This window comes from Mytilus trossulus, chromosome 1, assembly GCF_036588685.1.
Source record: "Mytilus trossulus isolate FHL-02 chromosome 1, PNRI_Mtr1.1.1.hap1, whole genome shotgun sequence".
Taxonomy (NCBI): Eukaryota; Metazoa; Mollusca; class Bivalvia; order Mytilida; family Mytilidae; genus Mytilus; species Mytilus trossulus.
Genome location: NC_086373.1, coordinates 79,759,216 through 79,784,141, shown reverse-complemented (window position 1 = coordinate 79,784,141; position 24,926 = coordinate 79,759,216). Strand labels below are relative to the sequence as shown.

Genomic DNA, 24,926 nt, shown 5'->3' with positions numbered 1-24,926 from the left:
TATATATCAACAGGACCTAAAAATACATTATATGTCAAACCAAATTTTAAATACACAGGCTATATCCAACAACATAAAAAACATGGGCACCTACCTCATCCTAATAGTAATTGTAGGAATCTCAATGTGAAAGTAAATCATAAAGAGAGACTTACTAAAATATACCAATAGTGATAAGTCAGTCTAACCGATATCTCACAATTATAGAAACACAGAGTCTCTAGAGCAACACAGATCAATCACAAATAACGAGAAAAACGAAATGATAATAAACTAGTAGAAATTGTAACATGTAATATCGAAGAATTGAAAACAAATATTGCATTCTTACATTTTTTAGATCTCTAAAAATCAATAGAATGTCTTCCGGAACACCTTTACTGTGACTTTCAAATTAGAGAAATAAAATATCTGGCATAAATGAAAATCACACGAGATGTTCATATACAAATGATCCAAGAGATAGTTTTAAACTTCCAAAAGGAAAGGGGTTCCATTTTATGGGTCAATTCATAGACTAATAGTGTTAATAAATTAAACGATGGGGATAAAAGAGTGATTGTAATACTTGTAACAGCTTCGCAAGATATTTGTATTACAAATGCACACAAAAAAAATCATTCCAACATGTAACACAGACTCTCAATTTGAATATGGAGAATGTCTAGACATATTATTCGATATTATACAAAAGTATAAAGAAACCTATAAAACTATACTTCGTGGAGATTTGAATGGAACACTACTAGATACAAGGAGCAAAAAACATGATAAGTTAACTTTAAAAAAAGCTTTGTGTCCGAAATGGCACTATTTACAGGTTAAGAGTTAGATGAAAGACATTCTTGGCCATCTTCATCACATATCGACTATGTACTGGTTGATGACAAATATTTTGTCATAAATTATATAAATCAAGTATCAGTCTGTCAGTACATATTTCTGTGACAGCAAAAACAGCAATTGATATACCAGCAAGAACAAAACCTGCAAATAAGAACAAAAAAGCAAAGTAGAAACTGCAATGGGATCAAATAGACAAAAAGCAATACAATAACCTAGCTTATTCAGAAGGATACAACATCATGGTAGAAAATAATGTCAACACACAGATAGATATGATTACAAACAGCCTCATAAGACCAGGGAATAATACAATTCCCAAAACACTACTGCAACTGAATGGACTGAAATGAAAATCATCTACAGAGGTAAAAATAACGCTAAGATCGTGCATACATATAATCAAGCAGTGGCAAGAAGTAGGCATACAGAAAAATCACCCGAGGTGACTGCACTAAGACTCGAGAAAAGAAAAATGCGTAGTAAAATTAGAATGGAACAAGCTATTTATCGGCAAAATCTATAACAAAAGATACTAGACAACCCACATTCTTAACTTTTCTATAGACTTATATATAGGAATCGAAACAACCAACAAATCTCAAATCGTCTGAAAATTGATGATGCTTATAATTTTGTACCAGAAGATCAAAGAAGAAGTTTTGTCTCGTATTATGACGACCAAAGTGTGCCAAAAGGAGGATATGTATGAAAATGACTATCTGGTCCGAGTACACAGTTATTTGGTAGTGCATGTGTTTTAGACAAGAAATAAAAATTAAAAAATCCCAATGATATTTTTACAGTGTGTTGAACTACTTTTGGGACAAATTATATCAGAATTATCGACAACTTCATCGGCTCTAACTCAAAATTGGACAATTTCATGTTAAGTGGATCTTATAATCTTTTGACAGATTCCGAAATGCTACTTTTTAACCTGTTTCTGGTGGATCAAATCACTTCTTTACTTTAAAATTCATGACTTCAATTGTTTTACAGTGTTATTTCATCCCCCTACTTGCAATGTGAGGCATGAAACATGAATAAATACATTTGGAAGAGGTGTAAAAAAAACAATGGCAAGTAACACACTGTCCACACTAGGGACTATATTCGTCAAAGGACGATAACTGCGTACTAAGACCATCTTAATTTCTACAAAATCAGGCAACAACTATGAACAAGCCATTGAAAAAAAAATCAAAGACCCAGAACAGTTTACAGAGACTAAAGTCATGAAAGCAATTAACCAACTCGATACTTAAAAAAGGTGCAGATGATTCTGAAATAACAGATGAACATTTATAAATTTCAAAATCAACCGTCGCTCCTATGGTAACCTCAATTTTTAACAACATTTGGATATCATTTGGGACATATGTATATATATATAGGACCTCCAACCTGGGCAGATGATATAGTCTTTATCTCAAACAGCTAGTATGAATTACAAATAATGTTGAAGGTAATAGACAGGTATGCTTAAGTGCAATCATTATAAAATGTATCCTACCTGAAAAAAAATAATGATGGCTCAAAACGGACAACAGACTACAACTTGACAATGGGAGGCAAAATAGTAAAAACAACTGATTGTAGTGAACATCTAGGAATAAAGAGAACCGATGGGAAACTTCAACATCAAAGAAAGAATACAAACAGCTAGAAGAAGAAAGTATTCACTTATGGGTTATGGTGTACACGGCACGAACGGACTTAACCGATGAATCTCATACCAAATATAAAAGACACTAAACAAAGACTACTTGAAATGTCTATGGTGATACACAGCACGGGTTCGTGTTTCTCAAACTGTTTTATGCACTGATATAATTATGTTGATAGTTTTGATTAGTTCTTCTTCCATGGGAGTTTGATTATCCAATAAGTAACTTATGTGTCTGTGTTACACGGAGAAATACCTCAGAAAAGAAGAAGACAACCTAAAACATGATGAACACATTAGTCAGGGACTAGTTTGAAGTATTTCTATTTTCGAAAGGTGAAAGTAAAGTTAATTCAGATTCTGTTTGGTACGTGACAGTTCAACTTCTAGTTAATCTCAATGTAAAAAATCAACGATAGACTAAACACTTGAGTAGAAAACTAGAAAAAAATCATCGAAAAACACCCTCAATACTTGGATGGGTTCAAATACAAAAATGGAAATCATCTACAGAGGTAAAAATAACGCTAAGATCATGCATACATATAATCAAGCAGTGGCAAGAAGTAGGCATACCGAAAAATCACCCGAGGTGACTGAACCAAGAAAACGAAACATTAATCAATGATCCATGAAAATGAGGTCAAGGTCAGATGAACCATGCCAGGCAGACATGTACAGCTAACAATTCTTCAATACAACAAATATAGTTGACTTATTGCTTATAAATTAAGAAAAACAGACCAAAACACAAACGCTTAACACTTAGCAATGGACCGTGAAAATAAGGTCAAGGTCAAATAAAACCTGCATAACAGACATATAGATCATAAAATATTTCCATACACCAAATATAGTTGACCTAATGCATAAAGTATTAGAAAAATAGACCACAACTCAAAAACTTAACTTTGACCATTGAACCATGAAAATGAGGTCAAGGTCAGATGACACCTGTCAGTTAGACATGTACACCTTACAATCATTCCATACACCAAATATAGTAAACCTATTGCATAAAGTATAAGAAAAACATACCAAAACACAAAAACTTAACTATAACCACTGAACCATTAAAAATGAGGTCAAGGTCAAATAACACCTGCCAGTTGGACATGTACACGTTTCAGTCCTTCCATACACCGAATATACTAGACCTATTGCTTATAGTATCTGAGATATGGACTTGACCACCAAAACTTAACCTTGTTCACTGATCCATGAAATGAGGTCGAGGTCTAGTGAAAACTGTCTGACTGGCATGAGGACCTTGCAAGATACGCACATACCAAATATAGTTATCCAATTACTTATAATAAGAGAGAAATTAACATTACAAAAAATCTTAACTTTTTTTCAAGTAGTTACTGAACCATGAAAATGAGGTCAAGGACATTGGTCATGTGACTGACGGAAAGTTCGTAACATGAGGCATTTATATACAAAGTATGAAGCATCCTGGTCTTCTACCTTCTAAAATATAAAGCTTTTAAGAAGTAAGCTAACGCCGCCGCCGCTGCCGGATCACTATCCCTATGTCGAGCTTTCTGCAACAAAAGTTGCAGGCTCTACAAAAATCATAAAATAAAATTAGATAAGTGAGCACAAACAAACACGTTTCAAGGTAGACACACTCACCAATAGATGAAAACAGCAATAAGACGTAAGATCAGCCAAAAACAAAATACACACATGAAAGCTAGGAAAATTTAAAAGAAAAAAGACAAAGACATATACAAGAGACTAAGACATAAGTACAATAGCAAGTCAGACAAGCCAATAAGAAATACATGGAAGCAGTCAGCTCCAATTACAAGGACAATTCTAAAACAATTCTGGTCCTTTATTAAAATCAAAGGCCAGGAACAGAAGCAGCACCATTAAAAACAAAATTGGATTCCCTCCAAAGCGATAACAAAAGCAAATTAAAGCACATCCTTAACGACCACTTACAGTCCCTATTCAAAAAAGAAAACCTTAAAAATTTCCCCAATAAAGGGAAAAGTCCATATGCCACCATGACGTATATACAAATCAATGTAAAATGAGTTCACAAAGATAAGGCAACTGGACCATATGATACACCATCATGTATACTAAAATCAGCAGCAGAACCAATTGTTCCAATTCTGACCGAACTGTACCAGCATCCCTCAAAAATCGGAGAAGTCTCTCCAGATTTGAAAGATGCAAATGCAGTTTCACTTTTCAAAAAGGATGAAAGACATTAAGCATCAAACTACAGACATGTATCACTACCTTCAATTACGTGCTTAGTCCTAGAACACATTGTACATAGCAATGTAATAAACCACTTTGACAAAAAAACTAAATTCTTACAAACACACAACAGGGATTCCGCAAACGACGATCTTGTGGATCCCAACTAATCACCATTCATGTTATTGCATCATAATTAAAAAGTAACCGCCACGTATATATCATCCTACTAAATTTCTTAAAAGCATTTCATAAGGTGCCTCCTACATAAACTTGAGTATAACGGAGTTAACCCTAAACAACAAGTGGATAAGATCCTTCCTACAAGACAGACTCCTCCATAGAACCATAAATAACCAAAAAGAAAGTGACATGACGTCATTACAGGACTGGGGAAAATGGCAAATAAGCTACAATGCGAAAAAATGCATTGTAATCCGAATACAATTCATCTTGAACCGTCCATTAGTTCCAAATAATTACAAACTACATGGACACACACTAGACACCATTGAAGCTAGTAAATTTATGAGTATCAGTCGGCTATAATCTAACCTGGCAATACATTGATTAAAGGCCACAAACTAGTGTTGTCAATTCGTACACTTTTGCCTAACCGGTTACTCGGATAATCGTTCGACCGATTAACCGGTTAACCGATAATTTAAGTTGGTGTTTGAAAGCCTTATCAATAGAACCCTACACATAGATATTAGATGTGGTATGAGTGTCAATTTGACAACCTTTCATCCAAGTCATAAATACGCTTTTAGAATTATTTTTTTCCTTTAGCATTATAAGGCTTGTCTGTGAGGGATCCTGGCAAAGTTTGACTTTTAATAATCAAAAACACCGTATCAAACTATAGCGTTTGTACCAACTTCAGATTAAAAAATCAAAAAAACAATCTTAATCTCGTAGAACTGAATATGTCATATGTCTGAAACCGATTATTCTTTCCTTTTCTCTTGTTGTCTCCGAAAATAATGGAGTGTGTTTTCGGATTTAAAGTAAGACTAACCCTTGCACTACGGAGGTTGCACATTTAAATTAAGGTTTACACAATAATTTAAGATCGAAAACGAAATAATGAAGTTATTAGTAAAATTAAATCTCATTTCTGATTTAAAGTTACTGTTAAAAAAACATGTTTACTAATTATGTTTTTTTAAGATCCTACCCCGAACTCTAATTAATTTTATGTTTTAGGATTAACAATAGCAATCAATATACTGGACAATTGATCTGCCAAACTAATTACCACGACGACAATTTTTAAATATAACTATTAAATGATTTGATTTTCAACACAAATTTATATCAAATCTATCGAAATTGAAAAAAGTCCGGTTAACCGGTTAGCGTTTTTGGTATTCGGTATTCGGTCGTTCGAACGATTAACCGGTTAACCGGTTAACCGTTGACAACACTACAACAAACCACTAGGCTTGATAAGAAGGAACCTAAAAGACTGCATTAAAACGATTAAATCAGCAGCATTTTCAATAATAGTAAGACCTTATTTGAATATACTGCATGGGAAACAATAAAACAGACCAAAATAAAGGCAATGAACAAGTGCAGAAAAGATCAGACACATTTGTAAACAACAAGTATAAAGAACGCACACCTGGCTTTGTAACAAACATGGTAAAATAATCAAAATGTAACAGCCTTAATGACTGCAGGAAACATAAAAGGTTATGCATGCTGTTTAAAATACAACATTATATTGTATACATAGATCAGGACAAGTATTTGACGCCAAACGATAGCCGGGCCAGAAGTAAGAACCGTTTTAACCAAGAAAGGAACCAACTGCCAACATCAGCATATAATATACAAGCAACTACAAAAAAACTTCGCAGAAATCGAAGGACTGAGCAACATGAACTCCGCCCATAACCGGGGATGGTCTGAGATGCTCCAGTAGGTAAAGCAGATCCTTCTCTACTAGAGTGGCAATAACCGTGTTGCTCGTGACAATTAAAACTTTTATGAATTATAATCAAGGATTGGAGACGATAGGCTACGACAATTGGAAAATTTCCGTAGCCATATGTGATTCAGTTACTCGATTATAGTCAACCTATAATACATGTTATAGCGTCCATTAAACTTTAAAACCAATAGGAACCCTTAGTTGCATAGCTTCCTTGTAAAAGAGAAGCGAAAGATACCAAAGGGACATTCAAGCTCATAGATCGAAAATAAACTGAAAACGCCATGGTTTAAAATGAAAAAGACAGACAAACAAATAATAGTACACAAGACACAACATAGAAAAATAAAGACTATAAAGCAACATGAATCCCAACAAAAACTGGAGTGATCTCATGCGCTCTTGAATGGTAAGCAGATCCTGCTCCACATGTGGTAACCATCGTGTTGATCATGTTATTACAAACCCGGTAAAGTCTAATTCGGTAGGTATCATTCATGATAAGTGAAGAACGGTATTGAAGCTACGACATAACATATCCAATATCATCGTAAAAGCGGTCATTCCATAACGGTCAACCAAATCGTGATGACATCCGTAAAAGGAGTAGGTTCGATAAGGCCCTAAAATTACCCTATTATATACCTTAAATTTCAAATTAGGAATTATTAAATAATATCACGACGAATCTTAGTTAATACATTCGATCACATTGACTAGATTGGAAATAAGCCTTTTTGTTGAAAATTAACGCTCATGGTTGTACTTTTGACGTCACAAACAGTACTTGGTAAATTTTACATTGATTCTTCGACAGGAAACATAGAGCGCAAACGTCGACAAAAAATATCTTTGAACACAATGTTTGTTATGACTTTTTACATGTTTAACGAAAATATTTAGTTTGTCGATGACTGCGCTCTATGTTTCCTGTTCCTAAATCTGGTTGAAATCCGGCCAATTTGGTAAACGTTCGTCAAAATCTCTGAGTTTATCCTATTTTGGATGTAGAAACCAACGCTGTAGAGTAAAACATTGACACAAATAGTTATATTTTACTTTCTCATATGTCTTTAAGACAATTCAAAACATATTTTATCTTATACCATTCAATGTTATAAACGGGGCCAAATATGGCCCTTACCGAACTTGGTTTAATAATCTTCCTTGTAATCAGCAACACTCTATTTAGAAACTCGTGATATGAAATACAAGCCCTAGAATATCCTATCAATTGAGATATATATACTCCGTATGTATCTCACCTGGAATGTTACTACATAGAAATGGAAAGTTCATAATTGGGAAGCCGAAATCATCTCTTTTGTCGTAAAGGTTTGTTTTCAAAAGAGGGGCGAAAGATACCAAAGGGACAGCAAACTCATAAATCTAAAACAAACTGACAACGCCATGGCCACAAATGAAAAAGACAAACAGAAAAACAATAGTACACATGACACAACATAGAAAACTAAACCGACCTTCATTGTCAATTTCTATATGTAAGTCAAGCTATGAGGCAGACTTAACTGTAAGTTCTCGGTAAGACTAATACTCTATAACATAATCTCAAGACACGCACGCTCTAAATTATCGTATCATATTGGAGATATTTAAAGTGTATGGAGGCACTTTAGTAGTGATGCTGCTTAGAAATGGAAAGTCTTGCAATATAGGAGTACTGAAATCTTCCCTCTTTATCGTCAAGTTTAGTTCTTTTAGCCGATCTTCATTGTTAGTTTCTAGATTAATGTCAAAATATAAATTTGTTGTTGAAAGGGACAGATGCATTCAACTTTTCCAAATATGAATTATTTATCAATGAGAGGACGTCATCTTTAAAGCGGAATAAATAGATAAAAGAATTATCATAGTTTCCTAAAAATTGCATGTATGAAGTCAATCTAAAATGAATAAATCAGCCAGACGACAAGAAGAAATACTTCTCATTAAAATTTTAACATTATACCGCAGATTGTATGAAAAGTTTTCATGTGCTGCAATAACTAATTTCTAAATGTCATATTTCAAATTCAATAATTAAATAGAAAAGAGGCTGATTTTAACAATTATACATTAAGCTGAAAAGAAAGACTTTGTAGCAATAAAACGTGAATAAGAAAATGTCGATTATTTCGCATGATGCCATCGTGCCAAACTATAAACATTGATAATAAAAAATGAAAATATTTGTTTATTGCATACACATAAATGAGAGAGAATCAAACCATTACAATTCGGAAACATTTATATATTGAGGAAGAAATATATTTCAAAGAATATAATAAAATTTTATTGATTATAAATTTCATTTTTTTAGATACAAAAAAGGTGAATATCAATATTTATGTAAAAAAAACCTCCCATAGCAGTGAAATAAGACGTGTGAGTTCTATTAACACGTGACTGGTCGCCGCTGATTTGAACCATATCTAATAAAACTTACAAATTACTGAATTACCAGAGAACATTTGTGTAAAAAAGGCATACTTTTACCTCGAAAAGCCACACCACCATGAAGGTTTCTTGTTATACAAAGTTTGGGGAAATTTCAAAAGGAATCTCACTTCGTACCCCGAAATTTTTCCACACATTTGAAAATGTTTCAATGTGGAAACGAGCCATCATATATATATAATTCTTCCATTAAAGTCCTTATGTGAGTGTTTGCCCTTATGTATTTTTTACTTTGCAAATGTATTTTTGGCAAACGCTATACCAGAAGATAAAGAAAAAAAATAGTAAACAGAATAAAGATCACAAAAAAAGGGATTCTAGTCATGAACTATAGACTAGTCTAATATAAACATAAGGAAACACAACATATATGTAAAAGAGACGGCAAGTCAAAAGCTCTCAAATGGGAAATAAAATTGAGAATGGAAATGGGGAATGTGTCAAAGAGACAACAACCCGACCAAAATAAAAAAACAACAGCAGAATGTATGAGTTGGCCATTGTAGAAGATGCACATTAATAAAGGTGAGCGACACAGGCTCGATAATTCAATTTGTGAACAATAAATGACCAATAAAAGGTTTATTGGTATCCACGAAATCAAAACTACCAAATTATTGATTGATTTTAAGCATAAATTCTAAATGGTATTATTTTACCATAAGTATCACATAAACCTAAACTTATCGAAGATTCATGACAATAAGACCAATGTCAGATAACTCCAAACCATGCAGACAGACACATACACCATACAATAATTTAATAATTCTAAATAACAAATATTGTTGTCTTATTGTACATCAATTAACAGAAGTTGATCGTTGTGAAATCTTGTTAAATAACAATAAGAGACAATAATGGTACATCAACATTGTAAGCGTCTCCTGATATTCATGCATCGCTCGACATGCACATATCTGCTTCAGCTTGATAATTTCTCTGCTAAGAAAAACTAGGGCAATCTGATCATGCAAATAAGACTTGAATCCATGGGAAACACATGCAAAACAAGATATCCATGGATGTGCATTCAGCAAAACACAATCCAGTGTTAGTCTTTTGTCAGAAAAAGTATTGTCCGTCACAATTGACAAAGCTGAAAGTGTGCTAGTTCAGGTTTCACAAACCGTGGTTGTTTTGCTGAAGACTTGATTTTACATTAAACGATGTATTTGCAAAAAATCAGGACAAAAGTGTAACAGATCCTGCCACCAAAATGTGAAATTATAAATAATTGACTAGTTCGGTTCTTGTGGGTGCATAATTCAGTACAAACTTTAACGAATGCAAGCCTTAAAATTCAGTACTTATGATAAGTAATACTATTTTGTTGTTCTGCACTTTCAATAGTTAAGTGTTTTTAAATAATTCATTCAAAAAAATGAATTGCAGGCATTTTGTAAATGTCATTCTATTTTTTAAGGCAATTTGAAAAACGCATGAAATAATCAGTTAGTGTATGATACACCTGAATCCTATATGTGGTAACAACAATCACTGCGTCTTTCTGAACTTGCCACCCGATGATTGTAACTTAGCCGCGTGTAGATAAGAGCAAAACAACAGCATGGGTCCTGTTTAAGAAAAAAATGTAAGATTTCCGCGGAACCCAGTGTCTCGCCTACTTTATGAAGCTATAATAAGTGTTTTAGGAACTTTAACTGTAATTTGCATTGCATGTAATGTTAAATGGAAAATAAAAACTACGTCAATATATATAAGTAACATACGGAAAAACAGGAAATATAAGTTTACAAATTTCCTTCTACATGTAGATACTATCTTGATAATAAACGAGCGGCTGTCCAAGTTTGGTAGAAATCCAGGATAGTTTAAAAAAGTAATAAAAATTTCAAAAGACTTTTAAATAACCACAGAGACTGCGTTAATATTGGTGCACGCCCCCGACGACGGAATATAGGTTCGGTATGTCTCGCTTTTTCGACAAAAGTCGGAGGCTCGACAAAAATAAAGAATGAGCAACACGAATCCCATCAAGTCTAATTCGGTAAGCCTAGAAAAGAAGACGGCATTGTATTTAATTTTTACGACATCAAAAACATTAAAAATTTATCGGACTTCTGCCACTGCGAGTAGGGGTATAATTCGGTTGAATGTGTAAATGCTCCCAATTCTGCGCTGTCTATAGTAAACTATATAGATCTTGGCCTCCCGAAATATCTATACCTAATTGATTTTTATGTTTGATCAATGATACTAGTAATCCGTCCATGACTTTGTAAAAATACAGAGGCGTTTTGTTATTTGTCTTGCGGGGTAGGGTTGTGAAGTGCATTCGTAAGTCCTTTAGTTTAAAAACCAAGCAAGGTTGAACCAAAGACGACTAGTTGCTGCTTCTTTAAAAAAAATACAAGCGGTATATACGAGTAAAAGCACAAAATCTTGAAGAAGTCTACGAGAGTCTCTGTTTTACGTACAATGGAATATCATATATAGAAAAAGTCGAGATAACGTCAGAATTTAATCAACTAATTTCATATTTAAAAATAAATCATTGTTAATATTAACTTAAAATAAAACATAAGAATGTCATGGTTTGTTACATAACAGTTATAAAATATATAACAATACATGTATGCATGATCTAACAAGTGATAAATCATATTCTTAATAGTATAAATAATGATACATTCATTAAAACTAACAGTAGACTAAAATATATCAGTATAACACGAATGCCCGCGTTCATGGCAGAAAAGATTCTTACATTAGTCAAAATTTTATACCAACTAAATGCAAACATATAAAAAAAATTGCGCAAATAGTTGAAGAAATGCGGGTTGTGATTACGAAATCATTGTAAACTTTGAAAATACTTTATTCGAAATCTTGTTGATCGAAATCAAAGTTTTCAATGAAGTCGACTCTAAATTGAATCGTTTATACATTTTTTTCTAACCTTTCGTAGTATTTTTTATTTTATGATAAAACCGTATTTCTGAAGCAACCAGAGCTATGTGATTAACATTTAACAGATTTATACAGCTTTATTTCAAATTCTGAAATCTGAGAAAACAATTGACGAATTAGTCTCGTTAATCATTAAAAGAAGAAAATTCTTCAAAATTCCTTTAAAATTTACTTCCATTAAGTAGATGCCAATTGTTGACCAGTGGACTTTTAGTTCCAGTAAGTTTTATTCGAAGAGTGCTTAGGACATTGTACCTATTTACCACGTACACTAGTATGGTTAGTTATAGAATAAAAGGGATCTTTGCTCTTCAGACATAGTTGTTCCGAATTGTTTCTGGACATTCTTTAACGCGTTTTTTCACATGTGTCTCCGTGTTTTAAAGTAGTACATCTGCGACCGTGTAAAATATTGGCTCAGAACGTTTATTCCCAGTGACGGTTAAACCGAAAAAGATTTTATATAATCAGCAAATTTGATTTCCATTTTTAAATTAGTAACAGCAGTTATGTTGGTTTGTGAGTAGAATATTCCGAAATAATGATCACCAAGACTGATAAAGCAAAGTGTGAATATTGAAACAATGAAAACCGTTTTAACCGACGAAAAATGCAGACACTTGTCTCAGATTTTTTTTTCTATATACGTACTTTAAAATAATCAAGGTATATAGGGGAAAAGATTTCCGAGGCAAGTGACTGTGGAAAAAATGGTGGCAATATGTCATACTGGCCTTATGACTTAAAAATTTGAAAATCTACACATATTACAAAGCTGACTAGAACTATTATTAAATATATTTTCTATTATAAAATTTGTGTTATTGCGTTATATGTGCATAATTTATCTGTCCTTAAAAAGTAAGTCTTACAAAAATTGCAGTCATGTTTCTAAAATACATTACTTAGAAATACCTTACCCTCGAACTTATCAAATTAAAAAAAAAGACAATATATTAATGATGATACATGTACCCTTTAGTTTAGACTCGCACTCTACTGTGTAAATTTGCCATTTCGTACGTCAAACGTCTTGAGGCTGCCTGCATTTTTGCTGCCTTTATAACTAAATCATAAGTTTATCGTGAAGGCTATAAATTACCCGTCAGTTTTAACGCGTCAATCTCAACACTTAAGCATCCAAAAAATGTCTTTAACCGAAACTTTGTCCATCTTAGTCATACGAAAAATGACTAAGCATGTCGCACTTTACTCTGTAGAGACATTTCCCGTTTGCACCAGGCATTTACTTCTTCTTCGGTCGCCAACCATTGATAAAATCAACTATTTTCTTGATTTCTAAAGCATTCAGTTCAGGGAATCCTTCTCTTAATAACTTTTTGTCCAATGAGCAGAGCAAGTTTCCGTCTATTTGTTCGTTTGCGAGTCTGATTACAACACGGTCCTTCATTCCGATATACCTCATTGATTTGGATACTTCGTTGACAGTTAAGCCAACTAGATCATTCGGAGGTAACCATCCATCATCAATGTATTCCGAGTATTCACTATAACTAAACTCGCTGTCTCCATGAAATCCATAGTCACCAGATATTGCCGAGTCGTTTCCTCTATAGATATCACTAAAACCAGAATTTGACGCCGATCGTGGATACCGACGAGTATCCTGGTCACCTGACAGCACATATGAAGCAGACCTAACATATTCTGTTGGAAAAGAACGAGATTCTCGAAGTCCTTCATTTTCAGTGTAGTCATCAACATTACTTGGAACTACCGAATTGAGTGCTTCCTTGCTTTGTCTTAGATCATTGATCGAGTCATGATAATTGAATACATCCATCACATTACGAATACGACGAGAGTTGTGACTTCGAACAGTTGCATTAGCTGGGAAATTTAAATTTTTCTGAGATCTCGATTTCGTTCGGTTCCAATCAGACATTGATCGCGTTTCTAAATTTTGATCATCGTTAAATATTCTTTCGTCCAATGAACTTTTTCGTTTTGTTTCTGCTAGTGCCGTAGCTCTATATGGTGAGGAATATATTTGATTCCTGTTTGCATTATTTGAATAACTATCGAATTCTTCATAGTCTGGTATGTTACCGGGAATTGCACTACGTACTTTACGAGCACGAATTTGTTTGGCGTTTTCTTTAGGAGCAACTGGTGGTTTTGTTCTTACAACACCACTTGTCCCGTATGGATTTTCTGACCGCATTTTTTGTTTGACCTGAGCTGGACACATATAACCATCTTCTTCATCTCCGTGTGATCCATATAGTTTATTATGATGTTGTGATGACGGAGGTTGAGGTGCTGGAGGTAGTTCTTCGTAAACAGCATCGCTATAATGACCCGTTCTTGGTGAAGAGGTGCTATTTGGAACAGGCGGAAGATCACGATTTTGCACAGGATATTGCCGCATCATGCCGTATGATGCTGATTTGGAGTTGTCTTGAAAATTATTTGAACACTGATCTATGGAATCAAATTCAGAAATATATTTAGGGTTATTTGATGCGGAATCAGTTTTTGCAGTTGTTCCACCGTTGTTTTCATCTTCATCCCCTACTTGAAAAAAATCTTCCAAATTCATATCACTTTTACTTAATCTAGAGGAAAATACACCCGCAGTCTGTAAAGCTTTTAAACTAGCACGTTCTTTTTTACTTTTTGATCTGACACTCAGTTTATCTAATATACCACTACCTTTTGATTTTTTGTTCACTTTTACTCGCATTGGTAACATAGGATCGGAGGTTTCATTCATATATAATGGATCTGGTAACATTTCTGTGTTTGGTGATCCTACTTCATCCTGTTCAATATGTTCGCGATGCCGCTGTGATTTTCTGCTCTTAGTCATACCCTTTACTAACCGGATGTCAGCATCAGCTGGGATTTCATACATTGCATTTCTATCTCCCGTTGTAGAAAATTTAGCAACACCAACCACTTCTTCATCTTGAACCCCCTTAAGAATTATCATACCATTTGGTACAATAGTTTGATTTTCTTGTTCGATATCCTGTACAAGTTGTGCTTTAACTGGTAATTTGAATGCCATGACTAGATCGTGAAGTTCGTACACTGCATCATAGTTACATGACGACACATCACCGACTGGACTAAAAAGACCTGTCATTATTAACGGAACCATAATTTCTTTACCCTGATCATCAAAACATTGCAGATATTTCAGTTCTTGGTCTTTTTTGTGATGTTTACTAGATTTCAGAATTCGTTTAAAAAACGTTCGCATTGAAGATTTGCCTTTCTTTTGGTCCATGTAGACAATACCAGTGGTTAAAACGTCTCCTGGTTTCACTTCTAAAGGCTGCCAGCTACTTGGACCATTTTCATTAGTTAAGTGATATCCAACTATGGATGTCCGTACCAAAAACTTTTTGGGTTTTACGTTTGCTATTGATTGTATGGAATCGAAATATTCAACCGCCCTTCCGTCTTCTGGAAGCACTTCAAACCAGCCTACAAGTAAACACCAAAGACAATCAGATTTATATTAAGATACTGATTCGCAATAGCTTTTGGGTGAAAAGATTGTTAGTATCTGACATTTCAACATGATTGGATGGAATTATTCAGCACAATCTAATACCTAAATTTACAATTTTGATTTGATAACAATCAACAATGCATTCGCCTTCAATTCGAGAAAAAAAAATCATTTACTTAAGGAACCTTCACGACACAATAAATGCAGAGCGTCACGAAAGGCCCAATGTTATTTGATATCCCGATGTAGCGCGAGTATAATAAATGTATAAAATATGGAAAAATAAAGCACAGTACTTCGCCACGTATGTAAGAACGGCTATAAAGGCGACCCATACAGTTTATTTGTGCAATGTGAGCTCCGTCTTATTTGATGAACCAAACATTTTTTTAACCATAGAGATCATGATTGTGGACAGACAGGTAGAAAAAAAACAGACTTAACTTCAGATACCCTAATAATCATTCCACAAAAGTCTGGTTCAGAAAAAAAATATTGTAAAAGTTTATATTGACGACAACGAATGTCATGTGATGACAAAATCATTTTATGCCACATGATCATGAGCTAAAACGAATATTTTAAGCACATATATACCAATCTTTTACACGTACATTTGTATTTTTTAACTGCGTTGCAAACCAGGTTATAAAACCTGATCATGTACTGAAGTATTTTAAAGGAAACTAAACTTGTTTTATTAGACACCTTACAACATGTACAATTGCATTCTTTTCATATACTAATTGACTACTTTTTCAATGGAGTAAAATAAATTATTTTTTTAGTAAAACAGTCTAATTATTTCTTTAAATAAGTAGTGACAAAATGAAGTTAATTACATGGTTAATTATATGTTCAAATACCGTTTTGTATAATTCATTGAACTTGGTAGTGTTCTGCTTTACTTCACATACATACATGTAGGTAACTGTCATGTGGTTCAACAGTTAATATATCATGCCTTAACTCGTAAAACATACATGTATAAAATGATAATGATATTAAAGCGAAAATGTAATCATTGCTTCCAAAGTATTTACTAAGTTGTTTCCAAATATGAATATGATTGTTTTTGGTTCCTATGGTCCCAATATAGAGGGAAACAACAGTAAACTGTTATACATTTTTGAATGATATTTGTATTACTGCACACACATCCAACCGGTGAAGAAAGTAATCTTTCAAATTAGATTTTTCAACTGGTAACTGTTACACACTATTGTCTAGCTGGTCAGTGGGAACAGTATATCAATACTTCTACTGGATGATGGCCACAATAAACGATCTGCATATTTTGCCAGGACTTTTATGCGCAATCATACACCCCACCCCCACTCCTAGATATGTTCCTGGTTTAAACAAGAGGCTCTCAAGAGTCTGAATCGCTCACCTTTTATGTTTTTTACTTTAATCTTTCATCAATGATTGTTTTTGCTGTTCAATATATATTAATGTGTGGCTTTAACATGCCATTTAAATGTTAATGGTATCTGTTATATTTTCTTCAAAAGCAAATAAATGCATTTTACCCATATGTTCAATTTTAGCCAAAGTGTCTATGATTCTTGACGTCCAAGGAAATGAAATTAAAAAATAGTTCATGGGGCTTGAATATATATTGATTTTACATTGGGTTAGCCCTTTATGCTAAATATTTTACCACAGCGAGTTTATCTATAAATAAGATATCTTAAGGAACATTTAGTTCAAGTTTAAAGGTATTTGGCCAAGTAGTTTTAGAGGAGAAGATTTTTAAAAAGTTTACGACGACAGACGACGACGGCCTCCAAGTGATGGCATAAGCTCACACTTAGGCCCCGGTGCGCTAAAAAACGTTTAATAAAAAATTCGCTGTAGATAGATGCATCTTTTTTTTTATTATAAAAGAATAAGACTCGTACTTACAATGGAAATACAAATTGCGTGTCGATGAACAATGTACAAAAGTCAATAGGTACTTAAGGAGGAAAAAATCCAACTGATTTGTCAACGCAAAATTAAATGGCGACAGACTGTCAGAATTTTGGCTTTATGGTACACCCACCTTGAAAATGATAATGAAAGGTATAACATGGAGATTAATGTGAACCTTCTTGTATGCCAATTGTTTTCAGTTCCAATTAACCTTTTTTTCCCAATCACACGAGACAAAAACCCAGAAGAACATAATGCTATTTAGCGGGAGGAAATACCAATCAGAAAATGATGTGACAAAACGTACATACCATTTCCCTTTGTAGCTGAAATTTGAGGATTTGAACCCATATACATACACCATTAAGTTTTATATTGCTTATTTCAGAAAGAAAGGAAAGACACATCCGTGTGTTCCGTGTGTTCCTTCTTATCTATAACAAACACGCACAGTTTGGTGCATCTATTTTTGTAGGGTTTTGTGAGGGGTTTGTTCCTTGTTGTTTCGCCGCATGTGACAGAATGTTACACGCCGCATTAAACATGTTTTTAAAGGTATAAAAAGTGGTTGTTCAACACTCCCAAATTCAAATATCACATTCGTAAAGCATAAGTTTTATCTCAAGCATCGTACGCCATACAGACCAACTGAAATAGAGGAGGAAATGTACTAAAAGATCAAGTCTTTTAATATACGTTGTGGAGGAAAATCGCCTGGCATTTAGACTGTGTTGTGGGGGCATATAATACCATCAAGAACCTCTATCGTAATCGGAGCAAAATCCTACATTCTGGCAATTTTCACCGCACTTATTTGTTTTAAATTCGACTTTAAAAAGAGTCAAGGCACGTTGTATTTTGTGATTATTTCGCATAAGCATGTGTGTATACATTGGTTCTATTAGACTGAAATCGTAAATAGAGTATCAATTATTACTTATTTATGTCCATTCCTCCACTTTGACATGATTTTCCTTTTGTTATTCACATTAACAGTGTAGTTCAATAAGTCTTTTGTATGTCATTTCTACTATTTAATGTATATAATGGGTAGTCATTTGAGGTACAGTCGTAATTCGTGCATATTTGATAACCGATAAGTAAATTAAATCATTTGGGGATATTTGTTCGTCTTGTTCAAACCGTTTCAAACATTCAGGAATATTTGATATAATCAAATACTTTATACGTTGGCAAACAATTAAATTTACATTAATTTTAAAAGGCATGATCAGCTAGTCCAACCGGGACATCTTTTTATTTATTGAGTCATATCTTATGTTTACCCGACGTTTCAAAGTGACAAGCTGTCAAAATAAAATAATCATCTTATAATATGTTTGTAGTTTTTCTTGACTAACACATTGTTTTCGTCCAGAAGCTACAATTAGTATTTTGAAGCTTTTTTAAAAGGTGATTGTTGGTATGGTTGATTTATATGAAATAAATCCCTTAGGCTACCCATTAAGTTGTTCCAAAAGAAAAAGGTGAGAAAAATAAACCTACAGGACACATTACCACTTTCTAAAGACACATTCAAACATGTATGCTAAAATAAATCAATTAGTTTGTTAAAAGAAAAGAGTTATAAAACCAATACCATATCAAAGTTTACCTTTGTATGTTATTGGGAGCTGAATTTCTTTTTCTGACGGTAAATATTCTGCTTGCTGTCGGTTCCACTGCATCCGATGTACAATAATTATTTTACGACAACGAACTTCCAGAACATGTAATAAATTTTCCATTTCATCTTCCGAATCTGAACGAGAGTCTGAGCTGTCACTTCTCCATCCGGGGACGTAACTCGAAATTGTACCTTTTTGAATTTTGGCCACAAATGGCATACGGTCTCGACACAGTACTATTAAGTCTTTAAGATGTCTTGGTTTGTCATCCCATATAATGTCAGCAATCTGTGGCGGTGACTTTCTAACTGTCGCATAAACATCATCGACAGTCCTGAACCGGTCCGCCATTTTCCTGACCTTAGTTACAGTGACGCCGTTTGAAATGTTTTACCTGTCCTCCATAGATCTCTTGATGAATTCAGCAAAACATTTGCCTCCCGAAAACTTCATAGTATCTTCATGTCTTTTACAATAAATAATAACTGTTCCACACTACATGTGTACCTGTTAATGACATGCTAAGTACTATGTACACGGCTCAGATGTTCTACCTGTGTGAATATTGGGTAAAATAATCCGGCACAAAATACCCATACTTTATTGATCCGGACATTTAAATGTTACGTTGCAAATACTTGACTTAGTGGATAATACAATTTTTGTAGTAATTAATCGCGTTTATGTTATAATGACAACCTTTGACCAGCATGTATGACCCATATTATGTCTCTGTCAATACACATATTATAGAATTTTTCATAAAAGACGGTAGGTATAATGGTTAGTCTGGACATAATACTTAAACGTTTTGATTACTTAACTTTTTAAAGATTTTGACAAATTAAGTAGTACTTATATAAAAGTTGCTTGACCATAAAAAATAATATATTTTAGAGAATTCTGTCTCGAGAATTTGTAATTTTGAACTGGTATCATTACTTTTATTTCTCCGATCTCATATTATGAAGGATCTTCTATTTCACAACACGACCACTGGGTAGAGCCCTCTTCTTGTAGACTGTAATTCCCAGGGGGTAAAGCGAGCCAAGTAACTAGTGAACATATATGGATATTGTTAGATTAAAATTTGTATCTATAAACAATATCCATATGTTCACGCCATACAAAAGACAAATCTTTTCGAAGCATCCCCTCAACACGGGTAGACAGTTTACAGACCCTTAAGTTACCACAAACATCTCTATTTTCGGACCGTATTTTTTATCAATGTGACCGTGATCTAAAAAAAGGAAATCGATGTTTTTTTTTCTTATTTCACATTTCTTTCAAATATGTTTAGTTGTAAGCATGGTATTCGCTCATTGTTGAAGCCCGTCTGTGAACTATAATTGTTTATCAGTTTTTTTGCCATAAGACTCTCGCAAAGAGTGGTCTCATTGGCAATCATTCCTCATCTTCATATTTGTATAAAGACAATTATCATCCAGAAACCAATCTATATTAAAGTAAACGAAATAAAACTTTATAAATTCCGTGTGTTCGAAGCTCTTTCATTAAAATGCCATCATCGGAAACACTTATATTTAAACATCTGAAAGCCAAGAATGTATAAATACATAAAAATGTAAGGAGCTTCTTGTATATGACCGAAGGAAATTATAACATGTTGATCGCTTGTTGTTTTCTCTCCCTATTTCTACAGTCAATTTAAGTTATTAGTAAATGGCAAAATTTCCCCATTTAAGAACTGTTAGCAGTTTATATGGAAACTGAATATAAACGTTATTAACCTCAGAAAGTTAATTTTAGGCTATCAACTTCTTATCAAGAAATTAATTTTTCAGTCATAGCTGTTGCCGTATAGTATACATCACCATGTGAGACATCAACAAAAAATCGTTATATGCAAAATTAAAACTTAATCAATATAGATTGATACATGATATAAGGATTATTCAAAATAATGTGGATCTTTCCAATCCTGTTTAACATAAATTATACTAATATTGGATACATGATATAAGGATTATTCAAAATAATGTGGATCTTCCCAATCCTGTTTAACATAGATTATACCAAAATTGGTGGTTCGTTATAATATTTCTATCATCAAACATTTAATGATTATGATATGTTTGTTTTAAATTTAAAAAGTAAACATTTTTCTGGTTTTTTTTGTTTTAAATACGTATTTATTCCTTTAATTTGTAAATAGTTATTCCTATACTTTATATTTCCTATTACCTCTCATAAACTTACTAAATCACAATAGACATGATAAGAAAATAAAACTTCATGAAGTTAAAAATTAAGTACTTATACATAAAAAGTACAAATTAATTTTATTCAAACAGTATTATCAAAATATTGATGTAAGATATATGTTAACTGTTGTGGATACATCCTCCTACTAAATATAAACACACGTTTAAACGTGTATTGACTTAATTGCTGTGTAAACTTTTTAAATTAAAGTTTCTAGTCTAGTGATTACCTTTTCAAACTTTAATCACATCAATTTCAATATTCATTTTGTATACGTAAATAAGTAAATATTTTAAACTACCTTCACAACAATTTTGATTTAGATGATAGGTCCCCATAACAGTAGTTTTATGACTTTGTAGGGTAGCGTTGACATCTAGCTATTGTCTCGCCATAGTGAAAAGTACATTGGAATTTTACCATGTATTATTTAGTTTTTAAAACCTTGCTTATTGACATCTCGCTATTGTCTCGCCATATTCAAAAGCACCTTGAAATTTTACATTGTATTATTTAGTTTTTAAAACATAATTGCTCAATATCGAACTCACCAGATTTTCATCTTTTATACTTTGTTGTGGATGAAAATAGAACCAAGATATTATATTGTTTTGATTCCGCAATAAAACTGCCTAACAAGAGCATCAAAAAGCCAGAGTTTATGAGTAACTGCCAATCACCCAAAAAAAACAATGTGGTATGATTGCAAATGAGACAACTATCCACTTAATTAAAGACAATGAATATTAGGACTGCACCCTAACAAAGGTTAAACATATAAAACTATACTAATATTCATTTTAGTTCATTTGATATAAGGATTTCCAATTGCAAGGCATGTTATCTACATAATCAACTAATAGTATGTCTCTATTAATGACACTCGAACGGAGCTTTAGTCACTACCCCTTTTAAAAATCATTCTTTGTACAACGTATATGTTTGGAAACCACCTTTACAAACACCCATTCAAACAAAAACAAACTTACGGCTATCATTTTGGATATTCCTAGTCATATATGCGGTATGGGCTTTGCTCATTGTTGAAGGCTGTACGGTGACCTATAATTGTTAATGTTTGTGTCATTTTGGTCTTTTGTGGATAGTTGTCTCATTGGCAATCATACCACATCTTCTTTTTTATATATAGACTATACAGACCATTTCGCATTGGAATATAAAGAAAAGGAGAAAAGTTCATTTCTTAAACGTTTCTTTACCAACAAAGGACTCTACGCCATCAATTGGGTAATATGTTTAACAAATCAGTTCACTCGAAAACACCTCCTCACTTTAAAGTACAGTCTGTACCTATAAATTATAGTACTTATACTAAACAATTGAAAAATAAGATTTCCATTACAAACACGTGATGCATGATATCAATATTGACGACTCCCAAGTTTTATTCCTCTGATTATGCCTGTTCTAGTGTCCTTATTATATACAACCCGACAGGCTACGTTATTGTTGTTGACATGGACAATGTCACTAATCCTACTCTGCGAAATGTGTTATCCAAAAGCTGACATAACATGATCATAAATCGACCAATTGGAAACACAGAACGTTAAAATGTTTCAATCAATGGATTCAGTTGACGAGTATATCAGGCAATGGGCCAAACGCAAAAAAGAAGACGTAGATACTCTTTCCGAATGCATTAAGGATGTGAGCTTATTGGTACAAATTCGAAGTAAAACTCTGGATGGGTTATAGATATGATATGCATCATCCAAGGCTCCGTGTTGAAGGCCGTACTTTAACCTATAATGGTTTACTTTTTAAATTGTTATTTGGATGGAGAGTTGTCTCATTGGCACTCACAACACATCTTCCTATATCTATCATGAATCTTTAAAGACCAAAATGTTGCTTTAGACACCTGTCCTACCTCCATGACAGTATATTGTTGTCCGCGTAGATAGAGCTCGAAAAACATGTTTGTTGTGTGTAAATCACATTACATAAATTGCTTGATACAGAATTAGGTTTTGACAATTCATTTGGAAACTCAAAAAAATATCTCACAATACTAAACAAGGAGGAAATTGCGAAAATTCATACGTTGTGTTTTCTGTTTTCCTTTAGACCTTAAACCAAATATGAAGTACTAGAGCTTCATGACTGTATTGGATACTTGGACCATATAGTTACCCTTAAAAAAAATGCTGGGTCATCCAAGTGCTCAAAGAAACTTCTTTTTAAGCTTTAAAATCAATGTTATCCCCAATTAAAGCTGGGCTTCAAAGGTATTGTAAAACTGCATAATCTAGGAGTGACGTAAATCAGAATGAAGATACTAAAGATTACAAAGACCTTTTAGAATAAATGCAATCCAAGTCTCAAACCTCTCGCAGTAGTTTTAAGACATATTCTATCCTTTACTCAATTACCAAACTAAAAGAATTTGTCCTGCTTTGTTTCATAAAACAGGTATAGAGTAGCCAAATAAAGACAACAGTAGTATCCCGCTGTTCGAAATTCATAAATAGATTGAAAGAAAAACAAATCCGGGTTAAAAACTAACACATCGAATATAACGGTACTACGACACAACAGAAACACAGCACTAAAATGCAAAACACACAGAAACGAATAATAATTTAACAATGATCATTTTCGTGACTTGCAGATAGATACATGTACTATTTCTTTGTCTTAGTGAATTGATTAATCATAGATACCAGGATGGAAATTTTGTATTTGATTGCGTTTCGTCTACAAAACAGTCGGAAACCAGGTTGAAATAGAACAAAAGAATCGAAGCTCTTTGTTATAGAGAAGGCGATAAATGTTTACTGTATTGTTTACTATAGTGACAAAATTTTTAAAAGTTAATAGAAACAAACAAAATTGCAATTTTCTTCTCAATCACGAGGTGTTTTATTTTAAAAACACCATTTGCATAAGTTTTCAATTTATCTAGTACATAGTTAAGCAGAACAATTAGATATCAAGTCGACGACATGGGTATCTTTTAAGTTGGATGAAGAAAATGCATAACCTCCGATTTTTTTAAAAAATTACCACGGACGGAAAACATATCAATCTATTAGTTCAGTAATTTTCGTATCTGCCCTTCCATTATGTGACTGAAGAAAAAATTCCAAAAAATGGGTAACAATTGTATCGAAAATAGGAAATCGAGTGCACCTTTTTATGTTAGGGCGTGTTTGAGTTGAGTATTTTGTCTTGGTATCGTACAAAGTAAGAATATTTCATACATCGTCTCGCTTCAGATTCTATCATTTTTATGTATTAAAGATACAGGTTGACTTTATAACACAAAATAAGATGAAATATATGGGTCAAGTGAAATACCTATGTAATGAGCCACAAAAACAGAGAAGGTGTGTTAGAATAGCTATTTTCTTACTGAAAGTACTTGACGACAGTCTTTCAAGTTGGATGATGAAAATGCATATCATCAAAAAATTATATTTTTTTTGTGTGTGATAACTAGAGTTTATAGTCTTCATACACTAAAAAAATCTAGTCTGCCCTTCGACGAAATATTTAATTAGATTTTTTTTAAATGTTTATGAGTTTTCGAAAATTCCACCTGACAACCGATCAGACAATTATAGTTTTAAGTTGAAT

The 24,926-nt window shown here is 33.2% G+C and overlaps 2 protein-coding genes across 2 annotated transcripts in view; one reads left to right on the top strand and one right to left on the bottom strand.

Annotated features, from left to right (window-relative positions):
* The window catches only part of LOC134686613 (GDP-fucose protein O-fucosyltransferase 1-like), a 340,651-nt gene that overhangs the window by 199,695 nt on the left and 116,030 nt on the right, over nt 1-24,926 (top strand). The window lies entirely within an intron of this gene.
* LOC134686560 (uncharacterized) lies at nt 9,621-19,703 on the bottom strand. Its single transcript, XM_063546236.1, has 2 exons — nt 19,082-19,703; nt 9,621-15,521 (listed from the first exon to the last, which is right to left on the bottom strand). The coding sequence occupies exons 1-2, from the start codon at nt 19,443-19,445 to the stop codon at nt 13,312-13,314; spliced, it is 2,574 nt and encodes an 857-aa protein (XP_063402306.1). The 5' UTR covers nt 19,446-19,703; the 3' UTR covers nt 9,621-13,311.